Below are 19,891 nucleotides of genomic sequence, written 5' to 3'. Positions count from 1 at the left end.
TGTAGTCTGTACCTACCAAAGTTTGTATATAACCAAAATTGCTAGAAAAATAATTTAATAAAGCACAATAAACTGATGTAAAACTGCAGAATGTCATTATTAGCTTTCTTTACCAGCTTCCTCCAACAAATAACAATCGTTAGAGGTACGTAGAACATCAAGATTTTGATAATGTTTTTATTTTGTATACAAACTTACCTTTGCATCGTCCCTCTCTGGTCCACTTTTCAACTTCGTCTTCAGACATATAGCACGGTATAAATATTCACAGCAAATAATTCAATAAATCCGTCTGCACTCGCGGCGATAATTGATTCAGCAGATTTCAAGATCCCGGCAAAAAATGATGACGATCCAACATCCACAGGGAAAAAACGAAATTGCAAATTGCAGTCTGTATTATGTAGCCTAGTTTATTTGACTTTGCTAAGTGCTATCAGTACCAGTGTTACCAACTCCCGAAAATATGGTCTGAGATGTGGCATAAAACTCACTATACTTTTTTTTTAGAATCCCCTATTCTTGTCCTGACTTTTCAAATATTATCATGTAATTGAGTATCAAAAATACTGATTGTATTGTCGTTCAAGTGAATAAATAAGTTATAACAGTAACGTTTCGGTTGCCATTTAAGTTCAAATAGTTTACATGGATGTTCGTGTCTTTAGAAACGTCATTGTTCTTCATAGTCTAAAGAACGGCTCAAGGGAGTAATATCCAAAGCCGTAATTTAAAATGCGTCAAAGGCACCGCGCCGCCACGATAGCCAACGCATACGCAGTATACCAAAATTCGCCAATCACTTTAGATGATATTATTAAGTCGATTTCTTATACGGTTCATAATGACCAATAAGTTCAAATATAATTAAATAATGAAATGAAAATTTTATTTTTCATTTTCGGCCCATTGTAATTGCACTTGCATTGCAATTGCAGGTAATGGAGTTGCACTCACGTTTACAACCCGAGTTTTCAACCGCAAGAAAAAGTCATGCAAAATCAATTGAACTTTAAAGACAAGAATATGCCAAATGTTTAACTCATAGCTTTCTTGCAGTAATTTTGGGTTAGTTAAAAGTAAAAAAATTAAGTCATAATTCATAGAACGTAAGTTGTCACTTTATACCAATATTTTCATAACTTTCATTAAAGTTACGAAACAAATTGTTTTTAGCAAAAAAGTACAACTAATGAAAGTTTTGTTGCAACAAAAAAAACACGAAGAAGTCTTCTACTTTTTAAAAATAAACTTTTAATTGTTCAGATCGAAAATCCTCAAAAAATTCAGAAAATATTCATAGCTCGAAAACTATAAAAATCGCGGAACATACATGGGGGTGATTCGGATACCCCAAGGTGCTCTATCTCTAGACCTCCGCTTGACACTATTTTTTTTGACACCTGTAGGTATCTCAGAGAATATATCAGTAAATCTTTGACAGTGACAGTTTCAATGGGATTGCCAATATAAAATATAAATATTTTTTACCAGAGGCAAGTCAGCTACCAGCGTGGAAAAACTTAAAATTATCACTTGTTTCGTCCGTCACCTAACTAAATGACGTTCGTTTGTGGCAATTGGGAAATAATCGCCCATTAATTATTTTTGTATCGTGACAAAAAATGGATCGCATTCGTGTTGTTGTGAGGTTTAAATCACTAACAAATATATTCCTGGTATTGCTTTTCGTGAGCCAGTGCAGCGAAGGTGAGTGCCGTTGTCTTAGTAATTTTTCAAGAATTTTATGCATTTAGCCAAAGATGTGCAAGCGGATGACGTACTATACCGTGAACTGCTTCGGCGGATAGTTTCTCGAAGGCTCCTTAACTCGAACGGCCTGTTGGTGCACAAAAGATTTTTCTAGGTCAGGCTTTTATTTTCTTGACGTAAAGTGAAAAAGTCATGGTTGTTAGCAAACGTGTTTTTTTACTGTTATGTCGTATGTACTCGGTAGCTCGTGACTAATGTATCGACTCTGTGTTCGTTGTGTTTTCTTTTTGTGTAATTATGAAGATTATTCGGCGTCTGTTTCATCATATAAATTGAATTATTTACATGTTTGTTTAAGCTTTAATCACGGCTGAGCGCCCGTGAGACGTTGTCATTTGTTAACACTTTCACTGGCTGTTTATGCGCAACTTTGCCTGCAGTCTAAAAATGTAACATTAGTATTAAAAAAAAGCAACTGGTTTGTGCCAGTGTTTTTTTTAATTACCTATTTACACGAAAGAGGTAATTACTCTAGTAATGTATAGATAAAATTATTTACTCTTCCAAGTATTTAGTGCAAATCTCTGGCACTATCAGTATACACAATTAAGTAACTGTAGATTGTGAATGTAAACATGCTAGATATTCATTATGTCTAGTTGCAATAATGTGCACAACATTGTTGTTTTAAAAACAATTCATGCACAATGTCTTGCTTTATCAAGACAAAAATGTGACTTGTTTATTCATAACAAAAAGCAATGAGATTCATAGCATTCATAAAGCAAAAGTCTTGGGTAATTTATTTAACTAGCATATAACAGAATTACTTACAGATTATTTATGAAAAAGTTAAACCAAAATCCCACAGCCTTCTATATTGTGGATAATATATCCTATTCAAAGAACACATCACATGTTCTTTCACTATCATAAGTGCTAACTCCTATGGTCATTACATAGTCTATCAGATTCAATCTATATATGAAAATATATCTAAATATAATATTTATTTTAACAAAGATATAAAAAGATATTAAATTTCCTAGCAGATGATTATTGTTCACAAAATTTAAGTATTATATGTGAGCAATATAATTTAATAAATCATAATATGTCCCTCATTAAATCAATAAAAAATTAAATATGTACACAATGTGGAAAATCCTCAATTTACAATATATTACTGTTCAACTATAGCTGAAACAAAATATGTTACTAGTACAGCTTACATTTTCTGCAACAAATCTAGGGTTATTGATTATAAAATACAAGCAATAGAGACATTAATTTGATGCAGCCAGTGTTATTACTAGATATTACGAGACTTGATGTCCCAGGGCAACGAGGTCTTATAAAATTATGTATACCTCTATATTAGTATTACTGGCATAAAAGTAATTAAAACTGTAGTAAATCAATACTCACTTCATCATTCCAATGTTAATAACGACTTACTTGGAGTTCTTTCTACATACACAACCTACCATGCATCTTCATAGAAGCTAGCCATTAAGTTGTCCCAGAACTTAATTTATCTATGTGCAAAACATTTATAGCCGTCCTTAAATATTTGCGTCATTGGGCATCATATATGTAATCATCTGGAACAATTCATGTTTAAAACATTCATTAAATTTTTAATGTATAAAATGAAAGTTTGCTGAGCTACAGTCTCCTTGATAATCTTTATGCAAGTAGATATGAAACTGCAGATATAAATTTCAAAATTTCCTACTACATTTTACCACTAATTCATAATGGTTTATTTTTGATAATAGTATATTTTAAGTCACACCCAAAATGTTTATTAAAATGTTGGGTGTTCTAAGATGACTAATATGTCCTGGAAAATTTCGTATTTTAAATTGTTAAAAACATTTCACAGTCATTTTGTAGAAACAACCCTTTATAAATAGATTTTCTGCACCAAGTAACTGGTTTGTAAAAGCCCATCTGCAAACCTTCATTGCTTAAATCCATCTTGTAGCACCAGAGTGCGACCACTGTCGTGTTCATTGTTTAGTGCAGTTTGATCCTACTATTGTATCTTACATTATGAAAAGTTCTTGGAACTTTTTCAGACCATACCATTCAATGACCATCTGACGCAAGAGTTGTTTTGTCATTCACTTAAATAACAAATAATTTTATTTATTTCACTAATATTTTTTATTCACATCCAAGTTTGCAGGGAGAGTAGCGTTTTTATATAAAAATATTATGAGAGCACTCCGTACACAGCCACAAGCATCAATATTGACACCATACTAAAATCAGTTTGAAAGGATAACAGTTCATTTCAGTTGAACACAGTGAATGTTCGGAATGCCAAATTTAGTGTGTAGTACATATCATCTTGGTTCAGCTTTGAGCAAATAGTTTATATGGATGTTCTGTTTATAGAATATATGTATGTCAATGTATAAAAATAAATATTTACAATGAAGTCTCTCCTATGCAGCATACATAAACATAATTTTAGACCTGCCTGACTGATTTATCAGAAGTTTCGCTATACATTTAAACATAAAGTGACATACTTTACCTCTATATACATATAACCAAGGCTTTTTATGTGGGGACATGCAGTGCCTCCAAAAGGCAATAAAGAAAATATCGAAAATATTGCCATTACAAGGTACTGGAAGGGGGTACAATGCCCAATGTGCGCTTCATATTTTTTTTTTATTTATGTAATATGCTACACTGTATTGTCACGAGATTTGCACTCGTCATTGCAACTCTTGTAAATCAAAATCGATAGCACGCATTTTATGAAACATCGCGAATAATGATAGCATTCATAACTAAAGGGTTAGAGAACTGAATGCTTACCAAAACCCTATCATTATCCTATCTGATCTGATTTCCGCCCCATGATGTAAGTTAGCTTCTCTTCCTATCTGGCAAAAATTTAAATTGCGGAAAATTCCGTTTTGTTTTACAAACAGAAAAACCTACATTTGAGTTATTATACCTGAAAAATTTCAGTCTTAACTAAAGTCCAATTTGATGTTAGCTATTGCTCGCGTCTCCAATCGAGGTCTATACAATGAGACATAAACTGTGAAAGAATTCCCAGAGCCAGAAAAGCAGTTCCATACATTACTACGTTGAAAGAAACAAACAAAACAACTTGGTAATATTAGCATACATACAAAATGGTATTATTACCATAATGACGGTTAAGCCATGGTTTCTCACGTCCGTATAAATTGTCCATCCGTAATGCAGTCAATCAGGTTACTATGTCGCTGTTGCTAATTACGTACGCTAAATTTATACTATACAACCAGTATGGCCATCAAACTTGAAAATGTAAAATTTCAATTTAAAAACTTACCTTGGTAGTCGCTCGCCTGTTCCTTGCCTATCCAGATTATAAAAGTGAATTATAAAAAAATCTGATTGTATTGACACATTTAATGACACGCTCCCTATCTTCAAAAAGAAAATATTGAACTCGCTTGTTGAAACCTACATGTAGTTTTATATTCAGTCTTATATTTAGAATATTATACAGCACTTACGTTGCAGTCAATTGTTTATTATTATGTAATAATATGTTCTTGCGGTGACAGCCTGTAAGTAAAACAGCACTGCACCAATTACTTACTGTTACATGTAACAAATAAATAAGTATGTTTTGTTGGTTGTCCAAATAAAAATAAATGAATAAAATGATATCACATTGGTGTAATGGCAGGTCTAAGAAAATAATCTAAGCAATATGGTGGAACGTAGTTGGAAGCGCGGGTGTAGCTTGAGGGGATTGCGCAGCGCCTACCAATAATTGGTGTGACGGCCACGCCAGGATACAGAGGCGCGTGATTAAAAAAAAAACTGAAAAATAAATTATTTTCTATAATAGTACTGTCTACAGTAATTTACACTTTGGATAATTTATTAAAATCAATTAATTATAAAAGCTTATAAATTTATATAGAAGCGTTTTTATTGTATGATAGCTCTACGGTAAATAACTCTAAATACGCCAAGAATTTGGAGACACGTTTTATATATTGTGTTATGCCCACTATATATCATTGGTTATGCCCATATTATATTTGTATACGACAGACCGTGCTTGAAAATTTTCTTTGACATATGGTAGACATAAACGATGCAATTTTTACAATAGTAAGTATACCATAAAACATCAAAAATGTAAGCTCACCTAACATTTGCAAGTCTCGGTTAAAAAGTTACATCATTGAAAATCAGTTACTCGTTGTCTTAATTTGGGAGAAGTCAAGTATTATTTGTAAAAATAAAAAAAAGCATTCACGTCGAATTGATAACCTCCTCCTTTTTTTAAAGTCGGTTAATAAAAATAATAAAACTGCTCTTTCGAACAATAATAAATACAACATTTTTGTTGAGTGAGTGCACGGGCGACCACTCTATTTCAATTACTACTTCTGTTTTCTTATATTATTCTCATGTAAGTGACTTTTTTGTCTTTTTGGGAATAAAATTCTTTAACCCGATAAAATATTGAAGTTCGGATATACACAGAGCATAGTAAGGACAGAATTGCCATTAAATTTAAAATGCGTTATCCTTATTGGCGTGAAGAGGCCAGATGTGAAAAGTGGGGGTGCGAATTTATTATTGCATTTTAATATCCGTTTATAGGTAATAAATAAATAATAAGGCATAACAAGTATTATGTACCACATATCACAAAATGATAACCTCTCGCCTATTGTTTAATAACGTTGCTTCCAGTCGCTAAGTTCAGTTATTTATTTTTGATTCCATATTCGAGACACAGATATTTTTTTTTTATTCAAGGAAACAATCATTTCGATACCTTAATCCGCAAACCAGCTAACTCCACTTTTTATGTAAAATACAGTTTTAATGCAGTCTTTGCCTTATATGGCAAACGGATGTTTTAAAAAAAACAACAACTCCATTTAATTCCTACTTTTGGAATATATCGCCATTCAATAACCAGCTAACTCCACGCGTAACGGATCGGCACAATTTTTACAGCCAACTCCCCGAAATCGGTCATTTTGTATAGCGCGTGAACAACTATAAGTGTTGTGCCGTAAATTTGAACTTAAATAAAAACAACCAAGAAGACGACATTAAATGTTATATCATCGGTGCCATATTTATACAAGGTATGTTGATGTTGCATTTTATCCGGTTGTTCTGAGGTATAATAACGGTATGATAGAGAAGAAGCTGAAAAACCAAACCATTAATGTTCCGGTAGAATATATTAATATTTGCAGGAAGACCAGAAACAGCGAACTATATTAAGTTAAATATTTAAACTATGGATACTTTAAGAATTTGCAGAACTTGAATTTTTACAAATCTCCACAAGGCAACTACGTTCTTTATCACTTAACATTGTTTGTAATAGGCGGGTAAATCTAAAGAAAACTATTGGTAAATTAATAATATTGTGCTGTGACATTACATATATAAATACGCTATACCATTACAAAGCAATGCATTATTTATCGGCCAATAGCGCCCAGGCCATGAATAATAACGATGGCTACTTTATAATTGTATGGATCTCATTACATTGTTGCTGATTTTCACCCTTAAAGCTCTAGAGCAAAGGGAATTACATTGGCGGCCAGTAACGCCCAGGCCATGAATATTAACGCTGGCTACTCTGACTTTTATTACATTGTTGCCGATTTTCGTCCCGGACCATCCAAATCTGGAGCAAATGTATTGACATTCGCTGCCAATACCGCCCAGAACGTGAATATTAACAGTGTTATGTCCGAACCCGACAACTGGACAACACTTTTTCACCAACAACTAGTAATTAAACTCATGGCGAGCTTGACAGTATACCGACGCTTGAAAAGCAATCACATTTGAGCGACAATCAGTAAATTTTTTAGAAGAGTGCTTTAAAGGTTTAATTTAAATATGACAATTCAACTTTTTATTTTATAAAGATATATAATAATAATAAACAATAATAATATTAGCCCTGTATTATATACTGTCCCACTGCTGAGCACGCGCCTCCTCTACTACTGAGAGGGATTAGGCCTTAGTCCACCACGCTGGCCTAGTGCGGATTGGTAGACTTCACACACCTTCGAATTTCCTATAGAGAACTTCTCAGATGTACAGGTTTCCTCACGATGTTTGCCTTCACCGTTAAAGCGAACGATAAATTCACAAAGATTACACACGTGATTTTTTAGAAAAGTCAGAGGTGTGTGCCCTTGGGATTTGAACCTGCGGACATTCGTCTTGGCAGTCCGTCCCACACCCAACTAGGCCGTTTTTTAGATATAGTCTAATGCTTTTATAAAGATATAGTCTAATGTTATTAAAATTGTCCTAAACCTACAAATCCTAGATCAAATGACGCAGAAAGCAAATAGCGATTCAAAATATTATAAAATTCATTTTTGGTATGTTTGTCGCTTAGATACGATTGCCTTTTAAGCCTCGCTACGTATGTTGATAAATAAACCGGCTGTGTGACTTGCGGATAGGTTGTTATTAAACTCTTGCAAATGACAAAGTTCGTATGATGGTACAGCAAAGTAAAAACAATAGCCACAATAATCACCCAGGACTTTGTAGTACTAAGTAACTGTCAAACGGGGCGAATGGGTATAACGATTATCATGGGCACATTGAACTGTTACTTGAAGCTCGATTACTGCACTCTTATTGAATTTTATTTATCTTAGACAAAAGTAAAGTAACCATTGACGTATATTCTATAGACACGAACATCCATATAAATTATTTGTTCAAAATCTGAACTAAAATGGCAACCAAAACATCACTGTTATAACCTATTTATTCACTTGAACAACAAATAATTTTACTTATTTGACTAATGTTTTATTCAAATCCAGGTTTGCACTTAGACTCGACTTCTTATATCATTAGCGTCACTCCGTACACAACCGCAAGCTGTCAATATTGACATACTAAAGTCAGTTTAAATGGATTGCAGTTCAAATTAGTTGGACACAGTGAATGTTCGAAATGCCAGATCTAGTACGTATATATATATCGATGAAATTAACAGATTCCCAGGAGTGAATTGATACCTTCCATCTTTACAGTCTTTATTCGATAACTCAAATATTCTGACAGTGATACGTGTTTGGACCGTGATCCGTTGCACCATAGCTACATCATCTGCTCATGCTCCTAAAAATATAATTAACTATTAATATTTTATCACACTTACTGCAATAAACAGAGCCGGTCTAAAGCTTGGTTTCGAGTTTTCCTTCGTAAATACGTATCTTACCTTACCCACCTCGTATGAGGAAAACAGCAAGGTAATGTAACCTTTACGACCGCATACAATGTGTAGCCTACTGTTATACAATCGTATGGACACTGGATGATACACTGATAACAACGAAACATGACCCGCAATGACAACAGATTATTAAAATGACTTATAGTTTTTAAAATAAATTGATGACTAAAGCCATCTATGTCATCTTTGAGTGACTACAAATAAGTTTATGGACTTATTCGTGCATTAACAATTTAAAAAAAGAAGACGTTAATGATTTCTTATGTTATATTATATTAGACAAATTAAACTTGCACGGGCCTGGGAGCCAGTTCTACATTTAATTATATCGGAACCCAAAAGACCGGCTGCCAGGCTTCAAGACACTGTGAGGTCATTTTGCGTGGATCGGACCACCAACAGCTAAAATTAAAATTAAAATTTAATGATAAAAAGTTGTATAATTGTAAAATGTAGGTAGGCATTGTAACTTTGACTTTGCGGATGACCAACACCTCAATCCGCCCCGTGGCCATGAAGGCTGCAAAGTCTTCGAAACGTCGGGAGAAAACTAAAATATTAAAAACGCGATGAAATCCGAAAAATAGTAAAAGTAGACGTTCTTGGTTTATCTATCGTAACATTCCGAAACTCTGACTCATTGTTGGTTTAGCAAATACATACAAATTTTACCTCCTAAATGATACGTAAAATAAGACGTTTGAACTCTGTGATGAATAGTAGCGTGCGTTAAGGGCGTTCAACGATGTCGGTTCCTCGCGAATATTAAAAACTCTGATAAATAATTTGTTCATAGCCGCCTATATAATTATAATCATACTAAATGTTGATCGCGGCTTTTCTAGAGTAAAAACCTTTCCCGCTATACAAATCCCCAAATGACTATAATGGTCCTAAAACAGTCAGTTGTTTTTAATACGGGCCCAGCAAAGCGACCGTCCTGCACCTGATGATAAGATAAGTACTTCTCGATAGTCAACACAATTACGCCAGCCTGTTGGAACCGGATATACACAGACTGATCCCGGAACGCGACACATTTTGGGACACTATCGCATGTTTTAACACCCCGTGTACGATGATCGTTATCCGGGCGAATATACAATATCCTACCACCAGCGAATAAGCGAAGTATACTATAACAATACCACCCATATCAGCGCCATTCTGCTTAAAAAGTCAGATTAGAAATTAGCCTATATGGTAATCCACGACGTGATGTATCCGTGTGCCAAATTTTATACAAATCCGGTCAACGGGTCTATGCTTTTCCGTAACTGAAATGAAAACCATACTTTTCATTTTTCGCGATAAAAACTACCCTTTAAATTCAACACTTTATCAATGTGCGGAATATCGTTAAATTCTATTCGTTTCGCTCTAAAACACCTCCACAAGCTACCATTACAGTAGTGTGATAACAGCAATAATGTCTAAATTAATCAGCGTAAAACCTATAACCTCCGGGACGTCTCCGAGGCTGAATCAATGTGCTGTACCACTTGAATTGTGTTCGATCAATGTAGAATTTATCGTCAATTGCGTACATTAAACACAACAAACTCTATCAGATGTCAATCAGTGTCAATTGACACGTGTGTTTATTGCAAGTGTCAAATTAGCACGTGGGTAGGATCTTGGTCCCTGGAAACTTATCATTTCTATCTCCCGAAGTTGCACTGGTAGAGAAAGCCTGTGACATTAAGAGACAGTTTTACAAGGTTCAAGTAATTTTATTTGAAGATTATCGTAATAATTAGCTAGTGTAGAAAGTGCTCATTTTACTCCCATTTATTTGGGAGCATAGATTAGTGAGTGACTATTGTATTTGGTCGGTTTATAATTTTTGTGACGATTACCATTTACTGTGTAGCTTGTGACTTACCCCCTTATTCATAAACGTTTTTTATCTAAGGACGGAGTAAAGCTGTGATAACAAGCCTGTTTCTCAGTGCCCAACGGCACTGAGAAATAGACATAGGGCCGTTATGATTAGTCATTATTGTTGTATTTCAATATTAGCCAATCACAATGGCCCTACGTCTACGCACTGCGACGACTGCCATGCCGTCAGCACTGAGAAACAGACTTGTTATCACAGCCTTACTCGATCGTTAGATAAAAAACGTTTATGAATAAGGGGGTTAGACTATAGAAAGTTTTAATAGATATTAGGAATTGTCGGTCCGTTAGGTACAACAATAACATAGGTAATATATTTGCGTCTATAATTTTTTTCTTTTTTACAAATGTTATATAATATGACAGGTGTACGAAAAACATTTTAGTCGCAGGTAAATTTTAAACCAGGAAATTATATATGTTAAGTACAAACAGGTTTTACGTTGTTTTTTATCATTCGTCGCGTCTTATCGCAACGTTAATTACTTTATCATTATAAGTTTGTCGTGGGCTACAAGAACAAATAGTTTTCCTACATTTTCAAATAGTCTCAAAAATAATAGAAAACATTTTTGTGTCTCTTCTGGAAATGTTCATCCTCCTCCACTTATTAATTAATAATAATGTTCATTATTTACGACTCATGACATTTGAAAGGCATGCGTAAATGTAAGGACTATATTTCAAATGTAACAAGATAAGTAATCCATTGCAGCCTACGCTAGGAATCATCGTACTTAATATTATAATAAGAAACATGAGTCCAAGAAATAGATTTTCCAAGCCGTCACTAAAATGTTTTTAAAACGGTTTGGCACAGGAACTTAATTGTATAGGCTCTTAATGAACACCAACACTTCGATATACATAAGTTAATATATATGTTTTTTTTCGAGACAACAGAATCTCCTAGCCTGTGATTTCATACAATCAAGTTTATTTCTCGCTTTTCCTGTTGTTTCTTACGTCGATGCTCTTTGCAGTTACGGACCATGACAATACGTCATTAATATTATGTTAAATTGTTTTAAATCTTATTTATAAATGCTTACAGTTTGTATTTCATTGTCACTTGTGTTCGATATGATAAAATGAGTCGGGTAATTGTTGAATCAGATTCTACGTAATAGTACAAAAAACATAATTACAAATTTATGAGATCTAAATATTATTTTTATTATATATCTTTATCTTAAATGCATGTTAAAATTATGGGTCAAATACGAACACAAATAGAGAGGTTATCTTGCTAAGTTGTTTAGACTAAATCACAAAGTTATTATTAGTCGGTGATAATGGTTTATATCATTGTTTTATGTCGTTATATTTTTTTAACACAATCGAATGACGGAATGAGTAAGCGGCTCGCCTGATCGCCAGCGTCACTATTGACAATGGATACGTTGTTTTGTTGTATTGGATAGGTCATGAGATCATAAAACTTATTGTTTGGACAGATACCATTATTTGTTTACATTATAACTATTGGCTTGAATGTGGTTTAGTATTTATACAGTTGTAATAGCTGCCGCACTAGATGGCCTAAGACTTGACATGCGTACTACAATCTGTTGATTAGATAAATAATAGTAATAATAAATAGCCTGAAGGAGCGGCTTTGAGGCAAGCTCGCGGAGTGTGGCCACCGCACACCCTGCTTCGGTAAGGGTGAAATGAGACAAGACAAACGGTTAGGTTCTGGTCTGGGTTAGATATTGCTTTATAAATTTTTGCCATTAGACACCAATTTGCAAAGTTGTTTCCGTTTGAACATCGTAGCATCTGCAAGTAATATCTAATGCACGAGTGTCAAATGCAGTTCAATGTCAGTGTTCTACTCCAAAGTTTGGGTGACGTTACTATGTTTTATCGGTAGCAGAGTCACCGACCGACGTGGTAGTCACATTGAGCAATCAGACACGTAACCTTATTAATCATTACCCTTATTTTATTTTATTATTCCTCCAAAAGGTCAGATGTTTTGTTTACAAAAGCCATCTTTTTTGTCATATTTTTCCTATATTTAGTAATAATCATAGCCGTTAATTCGATCTAAATACAAATAACTTAATTACAAAATGCGTAATGATGATTAGTTGAGCGATTTCTCAGATTGCCGCGTCCGGACTTGTTAAAAAAACCGTATTGACGTCACGGTGACTGTCGGCAAGTTCGTCACCCTCTCGCGTTAATTGTTAAACGGTTATATTATGTAAGTAAATTGCCCCATCCTGATGTTTCAATTAAAACCAATAATGCGTTAACGCGCTCCATTTGACGGTATATTGTCGGCACAACGCCTACTTGAGGGATATGGGCTGATCAAGAGATTATGCGGGCCTTCTAGAAATACAATTAATGGCCTATTTGAGTGAAAGAGGCACGTTGTAGACAACCACCCTGCAACCCACGAAGACATTGCAATTGGCCCACCTCACTTCAAAATAATAAAAATTCTACGACACTTTTCCTAAGATCGCCTGAAGTGTATATTAACTCAAGAAGAATAAAATTATTCAGTTAATAATCAACACTTTTTATTAAAGTAAATAAAAAAATAAATTTTATTAACAGTTTACACATAACTAGATCATTGATGCTTTGTGGCCTGAAGCACCGCGTCGTCGTATTGTAACCAGTACGAAGAAAAGTTGAGTACGGTGGGTGTAAATTGTTTGTGAGTGCCGAATAGTATTCTCCTTTACTACTGCCTCATGGGGTCTACTGAGGTCAATGTCAAATCAATGTCGCAATGAAATATTGCGATAGATCCATTAAAAATGCGAATGTTTGTCAATATTTTCGGCTGTTCATTAGAAATAAACGCAGTAAACTATGAACGGATTTGCATGAAATTTTGCTGACAGATTCACCATGATTTGGATTACCATATAAATACTTTTTTACCCGGCAATTAATCCCATTAGTTAGACAGATGGCGACGGTAATTTGGTGCTTTTGTAGCGAGAAAGACCTCGCGCGAGCTAAGCAGCCAACACTAGTCATTTATGAATGGATAATGCTAAATAATAAAGCTATCAAAAGTGAAATTCGTGGCTACGACTTCGCTTGATTAATGCGATAATAAACGCCATTAAATATTAGTGTAGACGCATCATAAAATGAGCATTAATCACTTTGTTGTTAGTAACTAAAATATGAAGAAAATACTATTTTTTTAAAGTAAGTTACGCGCTCAATAATTCCTCTGTCATTGTAATTGTTAAAAGCGCATTTAGAATCGAATGAACCCATACTTATTAATTCAAAATATTTCGAAGCCGGTTGAGCCAAATACTATAAAATCTCACCAGATTCGGTTCATCATACTGTCCTAAATTGCAGTAGCGCATGGTTTCAATCATCGTTTATACCAACGATAATTAAGAATGAATATGCGTAAGTTGGAAGTTGGAGGTGCGTGACCTGCGGATGGGATCGCACCCGCCTTTTCAATTACGGCAGTCGGTATCGTTACTCTAATCCATCGCTGCGCACTCGCAGAATCTATAGAGAAACTTGTATCACTATCTTAGCAAAGAAAGAGTGTATTTACGTAAATTAGAATTAACATTATTTCTTACTAAAACTATATTTCTTTGTGGATACTTTGTATGTTACATTGACTGCTTATTTGGTCTGTATTTTTACATGTTTTTATTATTGTTGAGATTTTACCTGGTCACTGACCTGTCACTTTTCGTGTTAGTTAAACATGCATACATAATACATACAAATAGATAATGTTTTAGACGCGAACGTTTAAATTTTTTTGTATACTTGTCTGAGAAACGTTGCTTGTCTCCATCTTTAAATCTTTTAGTCAGTAAGTAATGTTCTTTGATGTTCCAAATTCAACAGAAATTAAAATATTCGCATAAAAAGCCAATAGAATATTCTCGAAGCAAGAACGAGACGCTCAAGATGATCTCGCATGCAGAGGATGTGTGTAAACACCCACGGGTCGACTTATTGTCACTGAACAACGGGCCGTTTGTGTCCGGCCACTGCTGACCCGGCCGCCGCGCCGCTGCATCTCATTCGTGTCTATATTAGCTGACAAAAGGCATTGCCCACTGAGCTGCGGTCATCCGCGATGATAATGTTCGCGCTACGTTGCGCGGCTGCAATTGCTTCCGACGATTATGTACGATGTCGTGTTGGGTCTTCGACCGTGTAGAGCCTATGGAATATATGTACAAATCAATCTTATTTGGTTAGATATATGTTATTAAACTGAGGCCTAATCCGTAAATTGTTGGACAGTGTAACGTAACTAAAAAAAACATAATTGTAAAAATATTTTTTATGTTTACGCGAATTTTAGACATCGAAATAAAACTAGTTTTTGGATTTTATCGCGATTACATTATAATTTACCAAGTCACTTAGAACATTTTGCGTAGATTAAATTGTGTAGAGATGAAATGAAATACCGTAGAGTATTTAACAAAATCAAGAAATCTACATAGCTTGTCATAAAGAAATGTCCCGATAATAGTGTTTATTTTTAAATCCAAAGAAGTAGTTCACATGCCTCTACACGTTACAATGTGTGTAGCTTTTTCCGCGGCTTCCGCTCTATTTTGCTTATAAAACTCCGACATCCACGTCGAGCAATAAGTCACGGACATACGAACTGCAAGTCGACATGCCATCACGCTTTTACTGATAATAAGGTGTGACGAATTGACGCCGTTGTTGCGAATTTCACGAGTATTGCGCTGTTGCGTCAGTTAAGGGGAATTCTGTATTGGAAATTGTTTGTCAAACAAAACAATTCATTAGCTAATGGTATTTGACCACACGCCCCGTGTATGACTTATCCTTATAATGTATAAATTACCTCGTTAACATTACATACTCAATGGATACGTAAAAGTCAGTCGGTGATCGAACTTTGGGAACCCGCTACCTCGCGTTTCGGCAATCCGTTTCAGTCCCCAGTAAGCCATCGCCACAATTTCATCTATTCGGTACGGTCGAGTTTTTTAACCTACGTAATTTAGTATAACAGAAATAAATAAACGGAAAGAACACATCCCGTTTGCCAATTGTTGCAATTGTTCAGATGACGTGTATCGAGCAAGCGGATGTGTCGTTTTACTTAAATAGGAAAATCAGGATGGCACCTAGATGTCTGTCTTGTGGTGTATGCATGGGGCATGCATTTGAACTGGGTACGTAATACCTATTGTTTATTTCTTCACACGTTATGGCTTAAACGACGTTACAACATACGGGCATATGGAGGACTGACTATGCATTGTGAGACTTAAAATCTAATGCCTCATGACTGACGAAGGCATTGTAATTCCGTACCTATACATAGTCATGCACAAGTGCAAAATATATTGCAGATTAGGTAAAATTAAAATGCTTAAACAATGTAAGATAGGTGAGGAAAAGCGCAATATCAATTAATCTACTAGAATGTTCTGGAGTGAAATCGATTGGTGAAAACCACAGTCGAAGGTCGCCGGTGTTGGTGAGAGGCGAATGAAACAAAAACAAGGAACCTTGGTCCAATGTTGTCACAATGTACATCTGTTTTAATGAATGTTGAGCGACCCGTTTAAAAAAAATATAAAACTCGAATGACGATGCAAAGCATGACTAGACTATTTCATGTGCAAGCCTTTGTAGCGCAAAGAGTAGACGAGAGGTCTTTTCTCGCACCCATACAGTTGTGATCCATAAACATTAGACTCAAGTAGGTACAGTAAGACCCGAAGTTCCTAGTTAAAATTAATTAACACGCGCGACACAAGGCCAACGTATATGTGTGAAGAGTAATTCTGTTTGACTGGTTTTATAATGTATATATTCCTATCTAAATTAGTTAGTAGATGACTATATTATATAGCAGTGTTAGCAAACTGATGCTCAGCGTAAATATTCGAGCCGAAAAAGAATTCTTACTCAATTAGTTGCAACGGCGCATAAGGCAGTACATAGTTGTGTATAGTTCTCTGTCGCTCCACAGCAGCGTGCAACGAGCGTGAAGGATTGTAGGAAACGTGTCACGTGATGCTTGTTTGTTTACCAATAATGTGAGGCGCCGTGCCGCGTGACGTCATTGGTTATGAATATTTTAAGATGTTTTTTAAGTGCTATAGTAAATATTTTATACTTTTATTTGAATCACATATGAATTGTTTTTGAACGGTAGTTACGGAATATTATTAGTATATATTAACGCCAGTGATAATTATAAATAGACAACGTCTTATTCAGAAGGATTTAACTTTTTAAAATTGTAATATATAAATTTGTATTAAAATTCAACTATTTACAATTCAAAACATTAAGTGGATTCATCAGAACTTGTTTAATGTTTGATTAGGATACGAAGTAAAACATAAAATAAATTCATTAAACAACTATAATACTGTTTAAAAATAACGAGTTCTCGTAGTTTGATAACAGTCAAATATTTTTATATGTTTGATATTTATTTCAAACTACAAATTATGTTTGTATGACAATTGTTTATATCTTGTAGGTTGTATCGCTGAGCATACAAAATTACAATGATAAGTTTATAATAGCAAGTTCTTGCAACAATATACCTATCGTCAAGAACTTCTGGATGCATGACTAGCGGCAATATTTGAATAGATTGTATATTCGCGCGACTTGCCGCAAGTCTTGCAAATAAAAAATTTGCTGAAGTCCGTTTTTTCGTGATTGTTTAAACTATAAAAAATGCTTTCGAAAATCGACTTCTACAAGATTTCTTTCTAATCGAATCCCCGTTTGAGGTGTAGTGACTCTGATTATAGTCAACGCTCTTGTGCTTACAATCTTACTTCAAAAAAGTTGGCAAAGGTATATTTAGTTAAGACACAAATTTTCTCTATCAGCTGTAAGTCAAAACCCGCCATCGTGCCTCTTTATAAGGTTTAAACTAGGAGACCGGTGATGTTTTTGACAGTTATTTAAGCAATTCTCAACCACCTCTTAACGCTAAAAGAAGTTTATAAGTAAGCTTATAATGTACGTCTGTCATATTATGCAGTTTTGTTTGAACATATTTAATGACATGGCACGTAGCTTATGCATCACTTTTCGAAGAAACCTGAAGGTTGTCATAAACCACACACGTGCGCAAACAACCTCGCCCGAATCTGCTCTTTACAGCCGTCAATAATAATAATCATTTAATTTGGTTGCAGCATGGAATGAAGAGTATCTGGTGCAAGGCAGGAGCCTGAACTTCCACCGGCATGATATCGTAACGCTGGACAGGGAGCGGCGCGACGTCCCCGCCCCTGCCCCCGCGGCCCCCGCGGCCAACGTTACCCCCGCAGTGCCTGCCGCTGCCGTTTCCAAGGACCCAGCGGTTGCATCCACGCCCGCGCCTCCCACTCTCGCAGTCAGCCCGCCCGGAAACGCTGAAGCGAACAACACCGCTAATACCACTGAAAGTGAGTACATTATTTGTAAATTTTTATTCAACAGCCAGCTGCACAAAGAATATGTACTCATATATTTAAATGTGTCTCTTATACGAAGGTGTATGTTAATTCTTCTACTTTGAACAACTGTATCTGTAAGGTATTTTAAACATGCTTGCGATGAACTTTAACCATGGAACCATACGCCTAGTTAAGAATTACGCAATCCATAGATATAAATAATAAGAGCGGGTGTATAAATATTTTGATCAGTTTGGTTTACACTACACGTGCGAATGTGCAAAAATCGGTCTTTTGTTCTTTTACGTATAATTATCATTAAATTGTATCAATTTTTTTATTATTTAGATAAACACGTTTAACCATCAAACCGATGTGAAATTACACATCACGTACACATCAATAAATAAATAGTTAAATCTGATCCATCAGTGTAGACTTCATACTGCAGTATCGTGTCCGACGATTGCGTATGGACTTACTTTTCTTAAAATATTATATGCATAAAATTGTGAAAATGTTTGGATATTTATTAGAATTAAATGCAGGAAATTTAAACGGATTTAGACGAAATTTGACTCACAGATAGACCATGTCGTTAAAAAGATAATTGGAGGAAGATAATTTAAGGAAATTTGTAGCTGGAATGCTTTTCACGGGACGTGAGCTTCAATTAATATGTTGATGAAAATCATTACTTTTTTATTATGTGGCATTAAATCAAGTATCTATAAGGTCAATTACAAATTATGGTAAACCCCATAAATAACGCACATCAAATTATGGAAAACTTTAACAAAGTCGATGCATATTGCGCAGTTTAGTTTAAATTACTGTATCACTTATAAAGGTGCTTTAACAAGAAACAAAACAATAATGTCTCATAAAGTAACTTCAAACTAAATAATGACGAAATTAAATCAATTTGCGTACGTATCCATTAAATTGTTTTATTAATCGCAGCGGTGGATGATTACCACAGCCTGGCCCATTTTACTGTTTGCTAATGTAACAGAAAGCACTTTGCAATATGAATCCACTTATGTTATCCATTATCACATTTTCAAAAAACTTAAATGTGTATGAGATATTTCGAATTACACTTTCTCTGTCACACAACCCCTGACTCTGATACAAGGTCAGTTTACCGCGAATCCACAGGTCACGCTCCAGTCAACCCCTTTAGGATTAAACTTGTGATACGTATGCGTTTATAAACACCATTAAAAATGTTATTTTTATAAGGTTAGAGTTAATTGCAACTATGACGTCACTGCCTTGGACTTTTCATCGCGTGCCGATAATGCTTTGTGAATAATAAAGTTCCCTTCATATGGTGCGACCACCCCACATTTCCTCCTTCGTGGTGGGTTATTGCCAACCGCCAGCCTGTCAGCCACTTTCGCGTAAACATGCGCGGCCTTCAATATTTTATAGCAAAGGGCAATTGAAATGCGTTATAATACTGTAACGGGAGCCACGTTTTTTTTTTATTTAACTGCAACGTAAAATTGTGAGAAATTGACATGTATCAAATGTGGACGGTGAAGGTTCTAGACTTTCTAGATTA

The 19,891-nt window shown here is 35.0% G+C and overlaps 2 protein-coding genes across 2 annotated transcripts in view; one reads left to right on the top strand and one right to left on the bottom strand.

Moving 5' to 3' along the window:
* The window catches only part of LOC115440537 (biogenesis of lysosome-related organelles complex 1 subunit 2), a 75,686-nt gene extending 75,230 nt beyond the window's left edge, over nt 1-456 (bottom strand). The window contains exon 1 of the mRNA XM_030164887.2: nt 199-456. Coding sequence (XP_030020747.1) covers nt 199-247 — 49 coding nt within the window. The 5' untranslated portion in view covers nt 248-456. The remainder of the gene's footprint in view (nt 1-198) is intronic.
* A 1,050-nt stretch (nt 457-1,506) lies between these two features.
* The window catches only part of LOC115440538 (plexin domain-containing protein 2), a 53,512-nt gene continuing 35,127 nt past the window's right edge, over nt 1,507-19,891 (top strand). Inside the window, exons 1-2 of the mRNA XM_030164888.2 lie at nt 1,507-1,710; nt 18,079-18,330. Of these exons, the coding sequence (XP_030020748.2) occupies nt 1,626-1,710; nt 18,079-18,330 (337 nt within the window). The 5' untranslated portion in view covers nt 1,507-1,625. The remainder of the gene's footprint in view (nt 1,711-18,078; nt 18,331-19,891) is intronic.

This window comes from Manduca sexta, chromosome 27 (assembly GCF_014839805.1).
Source record: "Manduca sexta isolate Smith_Timp_Sample1 chromosome 27, JHU_Msex_v1.0, whole genome shotgun sequence".
NCBI classification, from domain to species: Eukaryota; Metazoa; Arthropoda; class Insecta; order Lepidoptera; family Sphingidae; genus Manduca; species Manduca sexta.
Note: the sequence above shows the minus strand (reverse complement) of the source record. Positions and strands in the feature narration are given on the sequence as shown.